At 38.8% G+C, this 17,827-nt stretch overlaps 1 protein-coding gene across 2 annotated transcripts; it reads right to left on the bottom strand.

Annotated features, from left to right (window-relative positions):
- Window positions 1-5,299: 5,299 nt before the first annotated feature.
- LOC117296628 (acyl-coenzyme A amino acid N-acyltransferase 1-like) lies at window positions 5,300-16,371 on the bottom strand. Of its 2 annotated transcripts, none has more exons than XM_033779653.1 (10): window positions 16,346-16,371; window positions 15,196-15,375; window positions 14,481-14,605; window positions 14,134-14,391; window positions 12,790-12,959; window positions 12,397-12,513; window positions 10,453-10,538; window positions 8,758-8,863; window positions 7,750-7,957; window positions 5,300-5,543 (listed from the first exon to the last, which is right to left on the bottom strand). In XM_033779653.1, exons 2-10 carry the CDS (start codon window positions 15,333-15,335, stop codon window positions 5,425-5,427), a joined length of 1,329 nt encoding a protein of 442 aa, XP_033635544.1. In that variant the 5' UTR covers window positions 15,336-15,375; window positions 16,346-16,371; the 3' UTR covers window positions 5,300-5,424. The 2 variants fall into 2 exon arrangements, with proteins under 2 accessions (XP_033635544.1, XP_033635549.1); XM_033779658.1 differs by having other exon boundaries at window positions 16,350-16,369.
- Window positions 16,372-17,827: the final 1,456 nt, after the last annotated feature.

Raw genomic sequence — 17,827 nt, 5'->3', positions numbered from 1 at the left:
TCGTAGAAAATTACTTCTTTCTCGAAAACTACGTCACTTCAGAGGGAGCCGTTTCTCACAATGTTTGATACTATCAACCTCTCCCCATTACTCGTTACCAAGTGAGGTTTTATGTTGATAATTATTTTGAGTAATTACCAATAGTGTCCACTGCCTAAGTAGTCAAATTTTAAAACAATTAAATGGAGTAAGTTTAAGAGAGGAAACACTTATAGGCCTCCTTTCCTACACGAAGATTGGGAGTTATTTTGTTCAAGGGCGGATCCCACTCTAAAAATACACTAGTCAAAACATGGTATGTAAGACATGATTTGACTAATTTACATCAAAATCATGTCTATGTCTCAAAATATGACTATACGTAGTGTTGTTTTGACTAATATATTTTTACAGTGCGGGGGCGCATATTTCTTGAACTGATACTGAATTATGTCATGTAATGGCATTTACATTATTGCCAAAATCCAAAAGTCCCACATTCTACAGCTTAAATAACTGTAGCTTTGTGTTCTGTTTCCTTCATCAATATGTCAACTTGGATTGCATCAAGTATCTTTAATTTGCTTGGACAAAGTTCTAGTGCCCCCCCTAATAAAAGATTGACAGGGTTAGCGGTAAAATCGTGCACAACGATTGAAGTTTCGTGTATTACAAGTCTACAGAAGCGTAGTGAAAGGGCCGCGGGAATTTCGTTTGCCAACATGACATGGAAGCCTGGGGTGCGTTCCACTCGCGCAAACGACTCGCAACTGTTCGCGCAAACGTTTTTTTATCGTTTGAACGATTGGTGCGTATACGCGATGTCAATATGGCGGCGCCCTGAAATGAAGATGGCGCGCACCATACGTAGGTTTTTTTTTTAACTTCGTTTTTGCTGCACTAGTCCTCTTTTTGACATCATTACATCAACTAATTAACTTTGTTATTCCAAATCTGCATTATCATCCACCAAAAATACAATGTAATTATGTTTGTGACAAAGAAATAATACCGTATGCTTGTCCGCCATTTTAAAAATCACTCGCCAACACCTCCGAAGTATGTTCGCCTAAAGTTGCCAACGTTCGCCAACGGTGGCGGCGAACAACTCGTTCCACTTGAAATTGTTGGCGAACGTGCGCAACTGTTGGCAACGTTTGCGCGAGTGGAACGCACCCCTGTTCCAGCGAGTCACCATGCCATATAAGGGCATTTATTATGTCAGTATGCAGATGAGCGAACGACTTAACCAATCAAAAGCGTTGTCAACGCTTGACCGATGGATGGTGTGACCAACATTGTTTTCCTTAAGTGTCCCCATAAATGACCGACACTACTGCGTAGTAAAACAAAATAGTCCGCAAAGTATCTTAATTTAAAACACGGGTTGGATTGTTTTGATATTACTTAAACTGACAACGTATTCTCTCGTATTTCGGTGAAGGTCATCGCTCCAAGTTACCGCAGACAACAATTTGAAAAACGCGTCGGAACAATAGGTTAACAAGTACTTGTAATAAACCGCATCACCCAGTTGAATGCTCGTCTGCACTTTATAATGCACAACGGGTGGTGTATGGGAACAATTATCGCTGCTATGTTTCAGCAGCGGGCACCACAACGATATAAAACATGTTTAATTTACTCGTAGATACGACTTTTATTTGGCGTTACCCTTACACCGATGTGTGTAAGCACCGAATACTCGGTTCTTTCACCGATTTCTGTGAAAAACAGACGGGTATTTTTAAAGGCAGTGAATACTATTAGTAATTACTCAAAATATTTATTAGCATACAGTTACTTGGTAAAAAAAAAGCACCGGAGAGCTGTTGTTAGTATAAAACATTTGGAGAAACGGCTCCCTCTATCTGAAGTAACGTAGTTTTTGAGAAAGAAGTAATTTTCCACAAATTTGATTTCGTGACCTCAGAATTAGATTTTGAGCTCAAATTTTCACCGATTTGTTATTTTATGCATATGTTGAGATACACCAAGTGAGAGACTGGCCTTTGACAATAACCAATAGTGTGCATTGTCTTTATTGTGTACGGGTGGAATGACCAAGTTACTTGTGCTTACTTGCTCTCTGTTCTGCCACTGTATAGAACAACCGCGTATACTTACAAGTGCGACAACGCACTAGTTTGCAAGTGAGAAAGTTTTTAACTTATTAAACGTCGTATATAAAAACGTCAGATTTCAATTTGCTTGAGTGGAAAGTTTCAAGCATTGTCTACAAAATAAAGAATACCAAACAGTTCAAAATATAAATTTTCTATTTTGTATTATAATTTATTCTTTACAAAGTTCAAACTTTAAAAACCAATGAAAAATATGTTTAGGGTTCTTTAAAAAATGTGTCACTATCAACCAAAATAATGCATAGCCTGATAATTACATTATTAGTCATTGTGAGATATAAAACAAGTTTTGCAGAAAAAATTCATTACATAATTGTCGTAAAGTTTCTTATTTAACAAAGATAAATATATATCTATATAAAAACCATGTGTCACAGCCAATAATTCACTAATAGTTTAAGCTACAAATATCTTTAAAAAAAACAATAATACCTAAACCAAAATAGACAGCTTGCATAGAGTAGTTTTAAATACTGGTTTGGTGTTATTTACAATTACTCTTCTTGTACTTGTTGTTTTCTCATAAATGTAGTAACTTGATATGCAAACTGTGCAGTACAGATATCCGATCATTGCCTTAGTATGGGTCTTAACTACATGTTGTTGTCACCTCCATCATGACTAACCATAGGCCTGAACATCTCCAATGATACGACTCATCTTCAGGCCGTTTTTTATATTAAGTTTCCTTGGCATTGAACGAATGAGAATATTCCTATTCCACCTGGGATCAATTTCATAAAGTCTGTAAGCACAAAAACCTGATAAGCCCATGAAAATCTTGCTTAGCGCAAACAGGTTACCAGCCAACATTCCAAAAATGTTTATACTGTTGCGACTGGTGCCCCACTCATTTTGTGCTTAGCAGATAAATTTGTCCAGCATTTTTTTTTTACTGATAATCAGCTTTATATAGAAACTAGGCCCAGGACAGGATGTTAGTCCATCGCAGGTTACTCCCCATCCCTTTACCGTTAACCATTTGTAACTGGGTAGAGAGAAGCAATTATCATAAAGTGGCTTGCTCAAGCAGACAAGTGTTGCGGCTGAACGGGCCAGGATTCGAACCCACATTCTGTAAATTACAGAACTTGAGTCCATCGCCCTTGGCCACTCGGCCATGACACCCCTTGAGAGTAGGCTTCCTGTAACTGAGATTGTCAAGGCAAATAAAAATAGAATATATTTCTAGATCTAAAATGTAATTAAATTCTTACGCCATAATTGATGGGCTCACCAGATACTAGTTTCGTCTGCACAAGAAGAATAATCTGTAATTGGAAGACACAATCTGAGTTTCTAAAACTGAAATGTTTTTGAACCCATTTCTCTAAAACCTCATTCCTCTGAAGGGAATTGTTTCTCAACATGTTATAAATACATTATCAACAGCTGCATTGCTTCGTACCAATTAAGTTATATGGTAAATCATTTGTGCGGTAAGTATACCATGCTTAAATAGTATTTGTTCAAAGACACCCAAGTAGCATTAGTTGCGACTGAAGGTAACTGAATATCCGTTCCGAATAAAACTTTGAATATATTAGATTTAATTAAACTTAAAAACTCACATGTTTCTCAAAAAAGGTTAATGGTAAATAATTGTTCAGGTATTTACCAAAGGTATACCCTTTCTTTAAGTACTGTAAATAGTATTGATTCATGTAATTGAATAATCATTCCAAAAATAATTTTGAATTTATTAGATTTAATTAAACTTCACAAACCCACATGTTTCTCAGAAGAGGTTACTTCTCTTAATTAGTTATGACTGAACCAATGATTGAAGTTTCTGGTTCGTTGTAACCATTATTTAAAGGCAGTGGACACTATTGGTAATTACTCAAAACAATTATCAGCATAAAACCTTACTTGGTAACAAGTAATGGGGAGCTGTTGATAGTATAAAACATTGTGAGAAACGGCTCCCTCTGAAGTGACAGAGTTTTCAAGAAAGAAGTAATTTTCCACGAATTTGATTTCGAGACCTCAAGTTTAGAATTTGAGGTCTCAAAATCAAGCATCTGAAAGCACACAACTTCATGTGACAAGGTTGTTGTTTTTTTCTAAACCAAATTTTCACAGGTTATTTTATGCATGTGTTGAGATACACCAAGTGAGAAGACTGGTCTTTGACAATTACCATAAGTGTCCAGTGTCTTTAAGCACTGATTTTTATAAAGAACAGTTATAGATGGTGAAGGGTTGACCTCACTTCAATTTGTTCTGATGATAAAATGAACACTACTAATAAATGAAAAAAAAAATGTCTAAGGCAGTGTCTGAATTAGCAGCTCCGGCTAAGGCTATGGCTGGATTGCAGCGTGGTCATGCATTGCAGTACAGGACATCCTTAGCAATGCCCTTAACAACAGTCGTAGCCGAAGTCAAATACGCCAAATAGGAGAGGCCTAAGAAATTGGAAAAGTCTTGTGTCCTTTAAAATCATGAATCCTTTTTATTAAACTCAGAACCCACTAATGCAGCAGTTCAAGTATACAGTGCCTTCAAGACAATTTATCAATTAAAGACACTGCACACTATTGGTAATTGTCAAAGATCAGTCTTCTTTTAGCTCAATCTGTCGTCGCACTTGCGAGATAATAATGAAAGAAAAAAACACCCTAGTCACACAAAGTTGTGTGCTTTCAGATGCTCGATTTCGAGACCTCAAATTCTAAATCTGAGGTTTCTAAATCAAATTCGTGGAAAATCACTTCTTTCTCGAAAACTACTTCACTTCAGAGGGAGCCGCTTCTCACAATGTTTTATACTATCAACCTCTCCCCATTACTTTTTACCAAGTAAGGTTTTATGCTAATAATTATTTTGAGTAATTACCAATATTGCCTTTAAAGGCAGTGGACACTATTGGTAATTACTCAAAATAATTATTGGCATAAAACCTTAGGTGCAGGTAATGGGGAAAGGTTGATAGTATAAACCATTGTGAGAAACGGCTCCCTCTATAGTGCCATAGTCTTCGAGAAAGAAGTAATTTTTTCACAAATTTGATTTCGACACCTCGGAATTAGATTTTGAGGTCTAATTCAACCGTTCTAAACGCACACAACTTCGTGCGACAACTTTGTGCAACAAAGGGGTTTTTTCTTTCATTACTTTCTTGCAACTTTGACGTCCAATTGAGCTCAAATTTTCACAGTTTTGTTTTTTTATTCTTATGTTGAGATACACCAAGTGAGAAGACTATTTTTTGACAATTACCAATAGTGTCCAGTGTCTTTAATCATACAACAAGCAACCCCAACATAAAAACACTGTAAAATGTCACACATAGGTTTTATAACTTTGAATTGCAATGACCACAATGTCTCCGTAAGAATCTTATCATCTTTGGCCAGCTGTCCTCCATTGCTCTGATGTTTCCGACAGGTGTTCCTCCATGTTCAAGTACACCATCTGTAACAAGAGTGAAAAAGTAAATAAACCATGACATTTATTTTAGGCGTCCAAAAACAAAAGGTTTCTGGTGGATCACCCATTACATGAAAAAACAAGCTTCGAGTTGACATGCCAAGTCCTTCTTGAGTTTTCACTTTGACAATGATTGCACACAGGCACCACACACCAACTCTTACCGATCTGGAATGTAGGGTCCTGCTATTCTTGTTCTAATATTCCCTTATCTGAGGACAATTTCTGTGGGGTACCACTATCACAGAGAAAACCTTGTGGGGAAAGCATTGTAACATTGTTAAAAGCAACCCCTTAAGCAGCTTGTGTCAGGGCACATACAAGCAGACACACGCAGACTCGCAAACACCTACACAAACACCTAGACTCGCAAACACCTACACGCCCCTTTGGCTTTGCCAGCGGGGCATAAAAGGCTGGAAATATTTTCGAACCAGGCTCTCATCATAAACATACAGAATATCCCTTTTGTTGATATTATATATTTCTGGTCATGAAACCTATGCACCCTCAAAAGTGACTACCACTATGATCTATAGGTCAGAAGACGTCTGAAGAAGATAAAGAAATCATCTCAGTTTTAGATGTGGGTTGAAAACAAACAAAATAATGGTGAAATCTCTTGCAGGGCTGGGCCTGAAAACCTAATCCCCATGCAAGGCTTTGGTCTGAGATTCGAGCTGGGGTCACCGAGGTAAAAGGCAAGGAACAAACCACTGAACCAACCTGAATGCCCCTCTTAGTAGCTTGACATACAGTGGAAGGCAAGGAATAAACCACTGAACCAACCTGAATGCCCCTCTTAGTAGCTTGACATACAGTGGAAGGCAAGGAACAAACCACTGAACCAACCTGAATGCCCCTCTTAGTAGCTTGACATACAGTGGAAGGCAAGGAACAAACCACTGAACCAACCTGAATGCCCCTCTTAGTAGCTTGACATACAGTGGAAGGCAAGGAACAAACCACTGAACCAACCTGAATGCCCCTCTTAGTAGCTTGACATACAGTGGAAGGCAAGGAACAAACCACTGAACCAACCTGAATGCCCCTCTTAGTAGCTTGACATACAGTGGAAGGCAAGGAACAAACCACTGAACCAACCTGAATGCCCCTCTTAGTAGCTTGACATACAGTGGAAGGCAAGGAACAAACCACTGAACCAACCTGAATGCCCCTCTTAGTAGCTTGACATACAGTGGAAGGCAAGGAACAAACCACTGAACCAACCTGAATGCCCCTCTTAGTAGCTTGACATACAGTGGAAGGCAAGGAACAAACCACTGAACCAACCTGAATGCCCCTCTTAGTAGCTTGACATACAGTGGAAGGCAAGGAATAAACCACTGAACCAACCTGAATGCCCCTCTTAGTAGCTTGACATACAGTGGAAGGCAAGGAATAAACCACTGAACCAACCTGAATGCCCCTCTTAGTAGCTTGACATACAGTGGAAGGCAAGGAACAAACCACTGAACCAACCTGAATGCCCCTCTTAGTAGCTTGACATACAGTGGAAGGCAAGGAACAAACCACTGAACCAACCTGAATGCCCCTCTTAGTAGCTTGACATACAGTGGAAGGCAAGGAACAAACCACTGAACCAACCTGAATGCCCCTCTTAGTAGCTTGACATACAGTGGAAGGCAAGGAACAAACCACTGAACCAACCTGAATGCCCCTCTTAGTAGCTTGACATACAGTGGAAGGCAAGGAATAAACCACTGAACCAACCTGAATGCCCCTCTTAGTAGCTTGACATACAGTGGAAGGCAAGGAACAAACCACTGAACCAACCTGAATGCCCCTCTTAGTAGCTTGACATACAGTGGAAGGCAAGGAACAAACCACTGAACCAACCTGAATGCCCCTCTTAGTAGCTTGACATACAGTGGAAGGCAAGGAATAAACCACTGAACCAACCTGAATGCCCCTCTTAGTAGCTTGACATACAGTGGAAGGCAAGGAATAAACCACTGAACCAACCTGAATGCCCCTCTTAGTAGCTTGACATACAGTGGAAATTGTAAGTGTAGGGCATAAACCAAATTTTGTTTATACCAAAATGCAGTAATTTTATCCATTCTTATGGTAAAAACAAAAATGTTGCCTTTTGGGTCTTTAACGATGTGACCAGAATTTTTGAAGAAAAAATTAACCCCCCAATCAATATGACAATAAATTATCTTACTTATAGCCGGTGACCAAAACCTGCTGCCAACGGGTGCCCATGGTATCTCTAGAAGATGACCAGCTTCAGGGTAGCTCAGGAGCTGATAGTTACTGCATCCATGCCGTTTCAGTCGCTCCATGCTGATCTTGGCATTCTGGACGCTGTCCCATTGTCTTTCAGCCTCACCTGCCAGAAAGAGGTACTGGCACTTCGGATTTTTCTCCAGCTGTGTGGACATAAGATTAATCAGCATCAGCCGGTTCTTTTATAACATCGAACATGTTATTACAACATCAATAATAATGTATTCATAAATACCTCAGACAGTTTCGCTATTGGTGGAGAGCGCGTCACGTGGGTGTGTATAAACCTTTGCTTATGACCAGTAAAAAGTGTTGAAACATGGGCGTGACACTCGAGCTTGCACCTGTTTCTATAAGACAGTTTCTTCATTCCTATTGGTCGAGAGCAATGGCTAAAACAGTTGTGCCACATCACGTGATACGCGCGACGTGCACAGCATTCCCTTATAAGGAGTTGTTTACCCGAGGGCAGCGGAGTGCTTTACCATTTCATAGCTGGAGGGGTGTTGTGTTGAAAGAAATCATTGAACAATTATAATTTTTGCACTTATTTTACTTTTTGATCCAAAAGTGTTGATGTTTTTGACATGTTGAGGTATTTATGAATGGGAATCACAGTGTGTTGAATCGGTTTTCAACTAGTGGTTTAAAACCGCCGAGGCCTGGTTCTTGATAATTTACCTCAACTTCGTCTCGGTAAAATTACCAGGCCTCGTTGGGATTAAACCACTAGTTGAAAACCTCTTCACCACACATTGATTACCTTATTGTCTTATATTGCACCCATATCATAAAATGTACACAATTGCATAACAAATACTCAAAAACAATAAAAAACAAAACCGACAATGATTTAAATGATAACAGCAAAAATAAAAAAAAAAAAATAAAAAAAAATCAGAGTGCATGAGGTTTTTATTAATAACTTTTACATATATTTTACCTTTATAATGGTACCATCTTCATCTTGTAATTCATACAATTTATGCCAACAGTCATAAATATCGTATACGTCTTTCACTGGTTCTTTTAGTAGCTCACATTCAAAGCTGAAAGGAACCACACAGGTTCAAGGTTACTAAATATTAACTGGGAAAGACATGGTTGATATAGAGGAGCGTGTAGGATTTGAAACTTTGCATGGTGGAAATACAATATGAAAAGGTTTTTGGTAACACCATGTAATGACTATCTCTAAATGAGATGGGGTGATTCAGAAAAGAACCGTTGGTTTCAACTTGACATTTCGATCAGTATGCTCTGATCGTCTTCTGGAGAGAAAAAAACAAAAACGAAAAAACCAAAAAAGACGGTCAGAGCATACTGATTGAGATGTCAAGTTGAAACCAACGGTTCTTTTCAGAACCACCCCAACTCATTTAGAGATAGTCATTACATGGTGTTACCGCAAACCTTTCCATATAGAGGGGTGTGTTCTTGTATGGGTGTGGTCGGGTGGTATGGAATGGTTGAATGATTTGTATGTCAGTCGAGCTGGAATGGAGGGTACAAAGAGGTTAGTATGATCATGGAGGAAGGAAGAGAAGGAGCTCGAACGACCCGCAAAACCGCAGAGTAACAAAAGACTACCCTGACAATGCCCCCGTCTGACCAGTGGAAAAAGATAGGAGACCTCCAGCTGGACGGCCGATTAACAAGGAGGATTAGATCTCTTTGTACAGAAAGTGCGGTACCGCCGCTCTGCACCGTTGCCTCCGTGTAAAGTTGAATCATTGGAGACAAGAATTGTGAATATACACGTTTTCATTTACCGTTTGTGGTGTTTTACTGAAACATCATGGCATATTTTTACATTAATTGTGACTTTCCGGTCACTAGCGGTGGTTCAAAATTTGGGTATTAGCACACGAGGGTGGTTGGTATTCAATTGTGTTTTTCGATTTGGTGGGCACAAGTGTACACAAATTTTATCAGGTCTCAAAAAAGTTGGTTTTCTGTATTATATCCATACGACATACGACACCATAGTTGAGTGAAGAACCAAGTGCGCACGCGCAAACTCACATACGCCAGGTCGCCCATTGTTTGTATAAGGTATGTGGGTGATTACGAGGTGCCGTTAAACGACCGCGGTACCACGGGTTCGACTTTTGAAGTCCCTTCGTTCGAACTCCTTCTCTTCCTTCCTCCATGGTATGATGAAAGAGTTCTTGGAGGTAGTGAGCTTGTCACACGCAGTGACTGTGCCATGCTCACCATTTTGGTGGTCAATAGGTTTACGTGTAAACGCTGCATCGCCTTAAATGCGCACTTCACTGAATATCGCAGTGGCGTTGCCCACCAAAATGGTGCATCCAAGATTATTCTGATGATGACGTCAGGTGAATGGGGTCAACACAGGGGTTCAGATTGATGCCCTTTAAACTAAAGTGTTTTGTAAATGTTGAACGGAAGTAAATATTGATAAAAGATGGACTAAGAAAAGTTAAGCCCAGTTAAAGCTGGGTTTAATTGCTTGTCAAATAGACAAAAATGAAAGTCTTCAAATAAAACCTAACTATGGCACACAAGCTACAAATGGAATGTTTAAGACAGCACATTGCATTGATATCATAGGAAAGCGGGGGCACCACACCTTGAAATAACTAGCCAAGGTGGGTCAGTTTGGAATACTTACGTAACATATGGCAACTCCTCTCCATTCAGGTTCAATGGGTACGAAGCAAAAGCATGGGATCCATTAATACTAATCACTGCACTGACCTAAAAGAATATCAAATGAAAAACATGGTTTAAGACATGTGCTGCTGTGTTTAACTGTTTACTGCGCTGACTGAATTTAAATCTCTTCAAAAAAAGAGTTGTAAAACAAAAAGTAAAGTTGGCATGACCACACAGTTTTTTTATACTGGAAAAGAGGACTGCTATGTGTGCAATGTGTTTTGGGTGTGGCCATTTGAAAAAAACATAGGTCAACAATTAAAGTGTCCATGTGATTGTTAGTTTGTCACGGTCAAGTGGTTTGGAGTTTGGAGCATCAAATTAAAGTTCTGGTGGTTATATCATCAGAGTGTGGGTTCGAATCCCGGTCATGACACTTGTGTCCTTGAGCAAGATACTTTACTACATGTATAATTGCTTCTCTTCACCCAGGGGTATAACTGGGAACCTGCGAGGGTAGAGGTTGGTATTGTGTTTGTTTAATTCAAAGGCCACAAAGGGGTTTATTATCCCTACAACAAATTGAACTATGATCTCCCTTCACCATTAAACCCCATCAAACACAAACATTTTGGATGGCTGCAAATAGATGACTAATTAACATGCTTTGAAGTCATGGGATGCCACTGTGAACAGTGATACACACTGCAATGGGACACTTAGGTCAACCTTGGGTGATGTGTTAAACAATCCTAAACATTTCATTGTGTAACATTTACTTTAACCTGTTAAGCTGTATTTGCCCAGTGTAATTCAAGACCTTTGATCTTTTGTTATACAAATTAGGATTAAGATATAAATATGTGGCCACAATTGTTTACCATTGTATACTCTATGATAAAACCATGGGTCAATTACTGGCTGCTTTTGTGGCCAAGGGTTCCACTAATTCACAGCCTTGCTCTATATTCACAGTGAATCTAAACCACATTTTTATGAAACAGAAAACAAAACCACATTTTGGGTTGGACAAAGAAAATATGACTGGGTGGGACTTAAAGGCAGTGGACACTATTTTTTTTTATTACTCAAAATAATTATCAGCATAAAACCTCACTTGGTAACGTGTAATTGGGAGAGGTTGGTAGTAAAAAACATTGTGAGAAACGACTCCCTCTGAAGTGATGTAGTTTTCGAGAAAGATGTAATTTTCCACGAATTTGATTTCGAGACCTGAAGTTTAGAATTTGAGGTCTCGAAATCAAGCATCTGAAAGTACACAACTTCATGTGACAAGGGTGTTTTTTCTTTCATAGTTATCTCGCAACTCCGACAACCAATCAAGCTCAAATTTTCACAGGTTTGTTATTTTATGCATATGTTAAGATACACCAAGTGGGAAGACAGGTCTTTGACAACTACCAATAGTGTCCACTGTCTTTAAACCTGTGACCTCCTGGATGACAAGCTGGTGCTCTACCATTAATACAAGGTTTTTAATTTAAGCCCCATATACCAGGACATATATATGGTGAAAGACAACCTTAAGATGAACTCTAGTGAAAGAATTCTGAGGACTTGTTAAATGACAAGCCAACTGGACCCCCCAAGGACAAAGCGAAATATGACTCCTCAACAACAGGGCCAATGAGGACTCAACAGTCCAATCCTGTTAGAACTAACAACAATTTGCTTTATTTTACGTTTTACTAAAGAAACAAAATGAGAAACCGTGAAGAAAAGTGTAGAAGAATATACAATGCTATTGACTCTTTTAAGCCCGGTTCATACTTCCAGCGACTGCGATACAAATGTTAACATCACAGGGTAGTTTTCGCAACGAATGTTTCACAGGAGTTGAGCATAAGTCATCTGATGGGAATTATTGGTTGCAAACTTGTGATGGCAAAATTCGTATTGCATTCGCAGGAAGTATGTACCTCGCTTAATGTTCAAATACCTTTTCAGGAAAAAGTGCAGATATTTGTAGGGCAAGAGTTGCCCCAGCAGACACGCCCACTATTCCTACTCCTCCAGGTTTCACATATGGCTGGTCACATAACCAGTCAATTGCATCCTGAAAGATAAATAACAGAAAAAGGTTAATATGGACTGTTCTATATTGCAATCTTTTGTATTCAAGTATTGAAAACTAATTTTAATTCATTATTGGTGTGTAAAAGGAAATATTTACTAGGATGGAAAATATTTGCAAATAGGGGAAATGACGCTGCAAACGTCCCATAATTATCCATATAGTATCGCTGCAGTACCGGTATACATTAACATTTTCCCTGGGGAGAATGGAGGGTTAATGGGAGAGGAAGGTTACATCAATATGCTGCCTTCATACCCTAAAATATTCAGCGTCTCTATTCCAAAGAAAAGTAGGCAGATCCTTGTAGGCAAAATAGGGTAGAGCATAGGAGGCGAATCCATGAGATGCCAAAGCAGCAGCACGAATCTCAATCAATCCACCAGCAGTACCAAACATATCAATCACACCAGGAAAAGGTCCAGGTCCTGAGGAAACAAGAACAAAAAAAGGATCAAGAAAAATCACATGTAAATGTTGAAAATATTACGTCATAACCTTGATTTGGGGGTCTCCATTCCATCCAAGTATCCGGTGAGAAGTGTAGTATGACCAATAGATTCTTCTTTCAAAAGTACACACAGCAGTTAAAGGATTTGGGTACTTTTTGTAACACAAAACACAATGTCCACAGATTTACATTAAACTTACACCGTTTGAAGATAGTGATAGTAGAAAGCGCACCTTAAAATGTTAGTTGCTGAGGTGCTGTAGTTTTTGAGAAATGAGTAAAACAATGTCATGAAAATACAATACAATGTTACATGCTAAAATAATTTCCGTCTCATGTTCACTGAGACGAAAATTATTGGCATGACATTGTTTTACTCATTTCCCAAAAACTACAGCACCTCATCAAGTAATATTTCCAGGGAAGCTTTCTACTATCATTATCTTCAAACCGTGTAAGTTTAATGTAAATCTGTGGACATTGTGTTTTTTGTCCTACAAAAAGTACATAGACCAAAATAATACTCTGTATCCCGACATGCAGTTATTACATCACTTCTTTGGAGCAGAAATGGTGAACAAACGTAGCTTTTTGCTGTTAGGTTCAATGACATGCATGGCAAAACTATTTTCAGTATACCTTAGGGCCTGCACTTATTAGAAGATTATTGATATAGGAAGGTGAAATCACTTAAAGGCGGTGGACACTATTGGTCATGTTGGTAACTACTCAAAATAAATATTAGCATAAAACTTCAAGGCAGTGCTCTTAAAGGCAGTGGACACTATTGGTAATTGCTCAAAATAATTATTGGCATATATCCTTTACTTGGTAACCAGTAATTGTGAGCTGTTGATAGTATAAAACATTGTGAGAAACGGCTCCCTCTGAAGTAACAAAGTTTTTGAGAAAGAAGAAATTTTACACGAATTTGATTTTGAGACCTCAGAATTACATTTTGAGGTCTCGAAATCAAGCATCTGAAAGCACACAACTTGGTGTGACAAGGGTGTTTTTTTTTTCTTTCATTATTATCTTGCAACTTCGATGACCAATTGAGCTTAAATTTTCACAGGTTTGTTATTTTGTGCAAATGTTGAGATACACCAAGTGTCCAGTGTCTGTAGTGAGGCTGTGTTTATAGTACGTACCTTTGGGTTTAAATAAAGCTCCCCTTACTTGTCCATATTCCACTTCAATCCGCTCTACATCCTTGCCCATGTACCATCTCTCTGCAGCAGCAGTAGCTTTTGGTTCCTTGGTCTGTAGTGCCGCTGTATCCAGTTGGCCCTCGTACAATGAAAGCTGAACTACCATAGGCTTTGTTGCATCCCTTAAGATAAACCGAGCTCCGAGCCGCTCCCCTGGTGATGGCACCATGCTCCAGAACAGACCCATGGGTTCAATCCCTAAAATAATTATCACCACATATGATTCATTATGAAGTTAAGAATTTAACCTTAAAATCATTTCACATTTAATTTGATTTTGGTCTTACCAGTATATGATCCACCGAAACAAGCCTGATCAGCCACAGAAACTTCTCCGTTTTCATCCGCTTTGTAATGAGCATAACTCTCAAATCTTCCAATCAGTTTCCCGGTTTTCTTCTTGGCAACAGCCCTGGGGGAAAAAAAACAATCTATGCCATGAATAACAAACTATCATGGTATTTTCAATAATTAAGTAGTCCTCAAATGTCAAGAACACACTGAATTTTAAGAAAAGCACTTTGCGTAAAATTTGTAGAACTGCAAGTCAAGCAGTGTACGGAAAAACTAAATTATAGCCTATTGCAAAGTTTGCAAAATTTACCTCCACTTTGTCTCAGTAAAATTATCAAGAACCAGGCCTCGGCGCAGGTTTAAAACCTCTTCACCACACATTGATTCCCTTAGTGTAAAATAAACTTAGGGTACTCTGTAGTTAATACCAATTTTGCCTGAAGCTGATGTAACGTCACTGTGGTCAAGTGGTTAGACTGCAGAACCTTCAATCACAAGGCCGAGGGTTCTAATTCTACTACTAAGCTACCCGCTGATTTTACAATGACTGGAATAAGTATGGATGTCTAGTTACTGAGTGTCAATTTATTGGCATGACTGTTTGTCCCCTTGTGTGGGAGTTTGCAGAGTTCCCTTGACATTCTGGTAAAATAGACAAAATACGTACAACAGTACAATGTGAACCGTTCTGAATCCAAGTCTGTATACCTTATAGTAACATAGCTGTTAGCCTTCATTCCAGTCGCTTTTATTGCTACTTGTTGATCAATCATAGAAGTGGAAGGTGTAACTGAAAGAAGCAATGTTTGAGCCAACTTGCTCGGCTGTCTTTCCTGTAGGTTAGCCATCGTTTCTGTGGGCTGGATTGCGTGACCGTTGAGCTCTAGGCTGACAACATGAAAAATAAATTTACTGTAAAAGTTATGAAGAACCAATGCTTACTGTAAACTTTGCCTGCATTTTAATTTTTGAGAAAGTAAGGCCATGTATATGTGGTGTGTCTTTAGCTGAATTCAGAAGATTATTCTAAGAAAACATATCAAAAATACTCTCTGTCCTTACTCTATTCTCAAACTTGACTTGATTTCTACTTGTAGGTGCTTGGGAGAAAAAATTTAATAAAATGAATACAAACTTGGCAATTAGTGGTTTAGCAGCATTATGAAAAGGTTATATTTATTAATTAGTAAACAATGAAAGATTTACACAGTGCTATTTAAAATTAAAACAATTATTCATAAATACCCCAGACAGTTTCTCTACTCCTATTGGTGGAGAGCGCTTCACGTGGGGGTGTTTAAACGGTTGATAATGACCAGTGTTTATAACCGGCTGGCTTTCTGCGTGTCAGGCATGCAAGATTATCACACGCAACAGACTCTTCAACAAAGTTTTTTATAAAACAAATTTAAACCTCGAATTTTCAACTTTCAAAGTGTCTGTAATTGTATTTTTTTTAAATTATGAAACAAAAGGGCATTTATGAATGGGAATAAAAGAGTAGTGACTCGTTCTTACACGTCCGTTTAAAACCTTGCAGGGTCGTTGCCGTGCGCTAAAGTAAAGGCCCTCGCTAAAGGCCCTCGCCTTCGGCTTGGGCCTTCGGCTCGGGCCTCTATCACACGGCAATTAAACAGCCGTGTAAGAACTCGTCCGTCGCTACCCTGGATAACTTTCCGTATGGCGCCACCACTTTTTCACTCATTTTTACAAAAAGGGATATCTCATTGAGGTAAATAAGATACTATATTATTTCATATCGAATGAAAAAGTGGTGGCGCCATACGGAAACTTTTCCTAAATCTTATTTAAGGGATATCAAAACAATGCTGAGTAAAGTGTAAGAAAAGAGACAAACCTACATATCCACCCGGCCAGTCGGTGTCTGCTCCTCGGTCTGCAGCTAGCTAGCAAACATTGTGTGTGATGATGTAATCGGTTAGTCGGGAGTCGTCGGGGTGACGCGGTACAAGACCAACTCATTGATCATCGATTACACCACGTACCACACCATGGTCGTACCATGACACCACGTGTACGTTTGTTTACACACGGTACACGTGTTTCCCCCCTCAATGGTCAGACCATCAAACCATGGCTAGACCTCCAAGGTTCAAGGGCAAAATGAAAAAAGGATCATCAGACGGTTTCGGCCAACTATATGCCTATCAATTGACCGATTATTTTTTTGAAGCCCAGTGTGGTGCTGCTTGGTTCTGCTGTTGTGTTTTCCGCTCTTTGAGTTTTTAGCCTGAATTGAACTATAGAGCCTATAATATCATTGTGTGCCCCTTTTGTTATCGATTCGGCGCTATTTAGACCTCACCGTCTCCTGTCCTCCAGTAACTTAAATTAAATATACATCCGCGCGTAAGTTTTTGTTTGCGCCCGATGAGATACTCTGGTGGAGAAAATTGTGTATTAGAAAAGAAAAATCATTTTCTGAATGGAAACATATTTTTAAAAACATTGAAATTATCACATGAAGTTAAAAATTGAAACTTTTTACTCTGCAAATTTCAAATCCCAAAATATTTCAATTGGGGGCACGAACATCAATTGTTATTATTTTTTGTGAGAAAAGTCAAGCCATCCCAATTCCACTTTTAGCTTTGGGGTTTCCGCCCAGGGCCCCAGTTTCATAGAGCTGCTGAGCACAAAAATTTACTTTTAGCATGAAATCGTTGCCTTGATAAAAACAGGATTACCATACAAATTAATGTCCACATGATTTTCAGGATAAGCAAACAATAGCTGAACACCAGTAATAAGTGATATGCAAGAAATGGAAATTTGGTTGGAAATCCTGTTTTTTTTTTCAAGGAAGAAATTTCATGCTAGGCAAATTTTCGTGCTTAGCAGCTCTATGAAATTGGGCCTATGTGTACCGGTGTCGTTTAAAAGCAGGACTGTTCTTTCTTGGACTGAGAAGATTCATGAATTCCAGAAATCTACGCGGAAGTAGAACATAAAGCAACAAGTTCTCAAAAAGAACCTGACTTGCCTAGCAAGTATAAGATACAATCATGATTGATACCTCACCGTGCAATATACCCCACCCCCCCCCCAAAAAAAAAAAAAAAAAAAACATAAAATATTGGACTTGTCCTCAGTGCTTTTTGAATGGCGACTTGAAATAAAGACAGGGTGCTACTTAGAAAAGATACTGGAGAGCTATTGATTGACACCTAGTGCGGATAACCAAAAGTATACCCTGCCCTTTTGAGCCAGATATTGGATTGGTAAATGACAATCAAATGGCAAAACAAGATCAGTTTTATTATGTGCCTAAAAGAAAAACATCTTCACAAAATAAAATACAACCCAAAACACATTTTTT

Source organism: Asterias rubens, chromosome 1, assembly GCF_902459465.1.
Source record: "Asterias rubens chromosome 1, eAstRub1.3, whole genome shotgun sequence".
Classification (NCBI taxonomy): domain Eukaryota; kingdom Metazoa; phylum Echinodermata; class Asteroidea; order Forcipulatida; family Asteriidae; genus Asterias; species Asterias rubens.
Note: the sequence above shows the minus strand (reverse complement) of the source record. Positions and strands in the feature narration are given on the sequence as shown.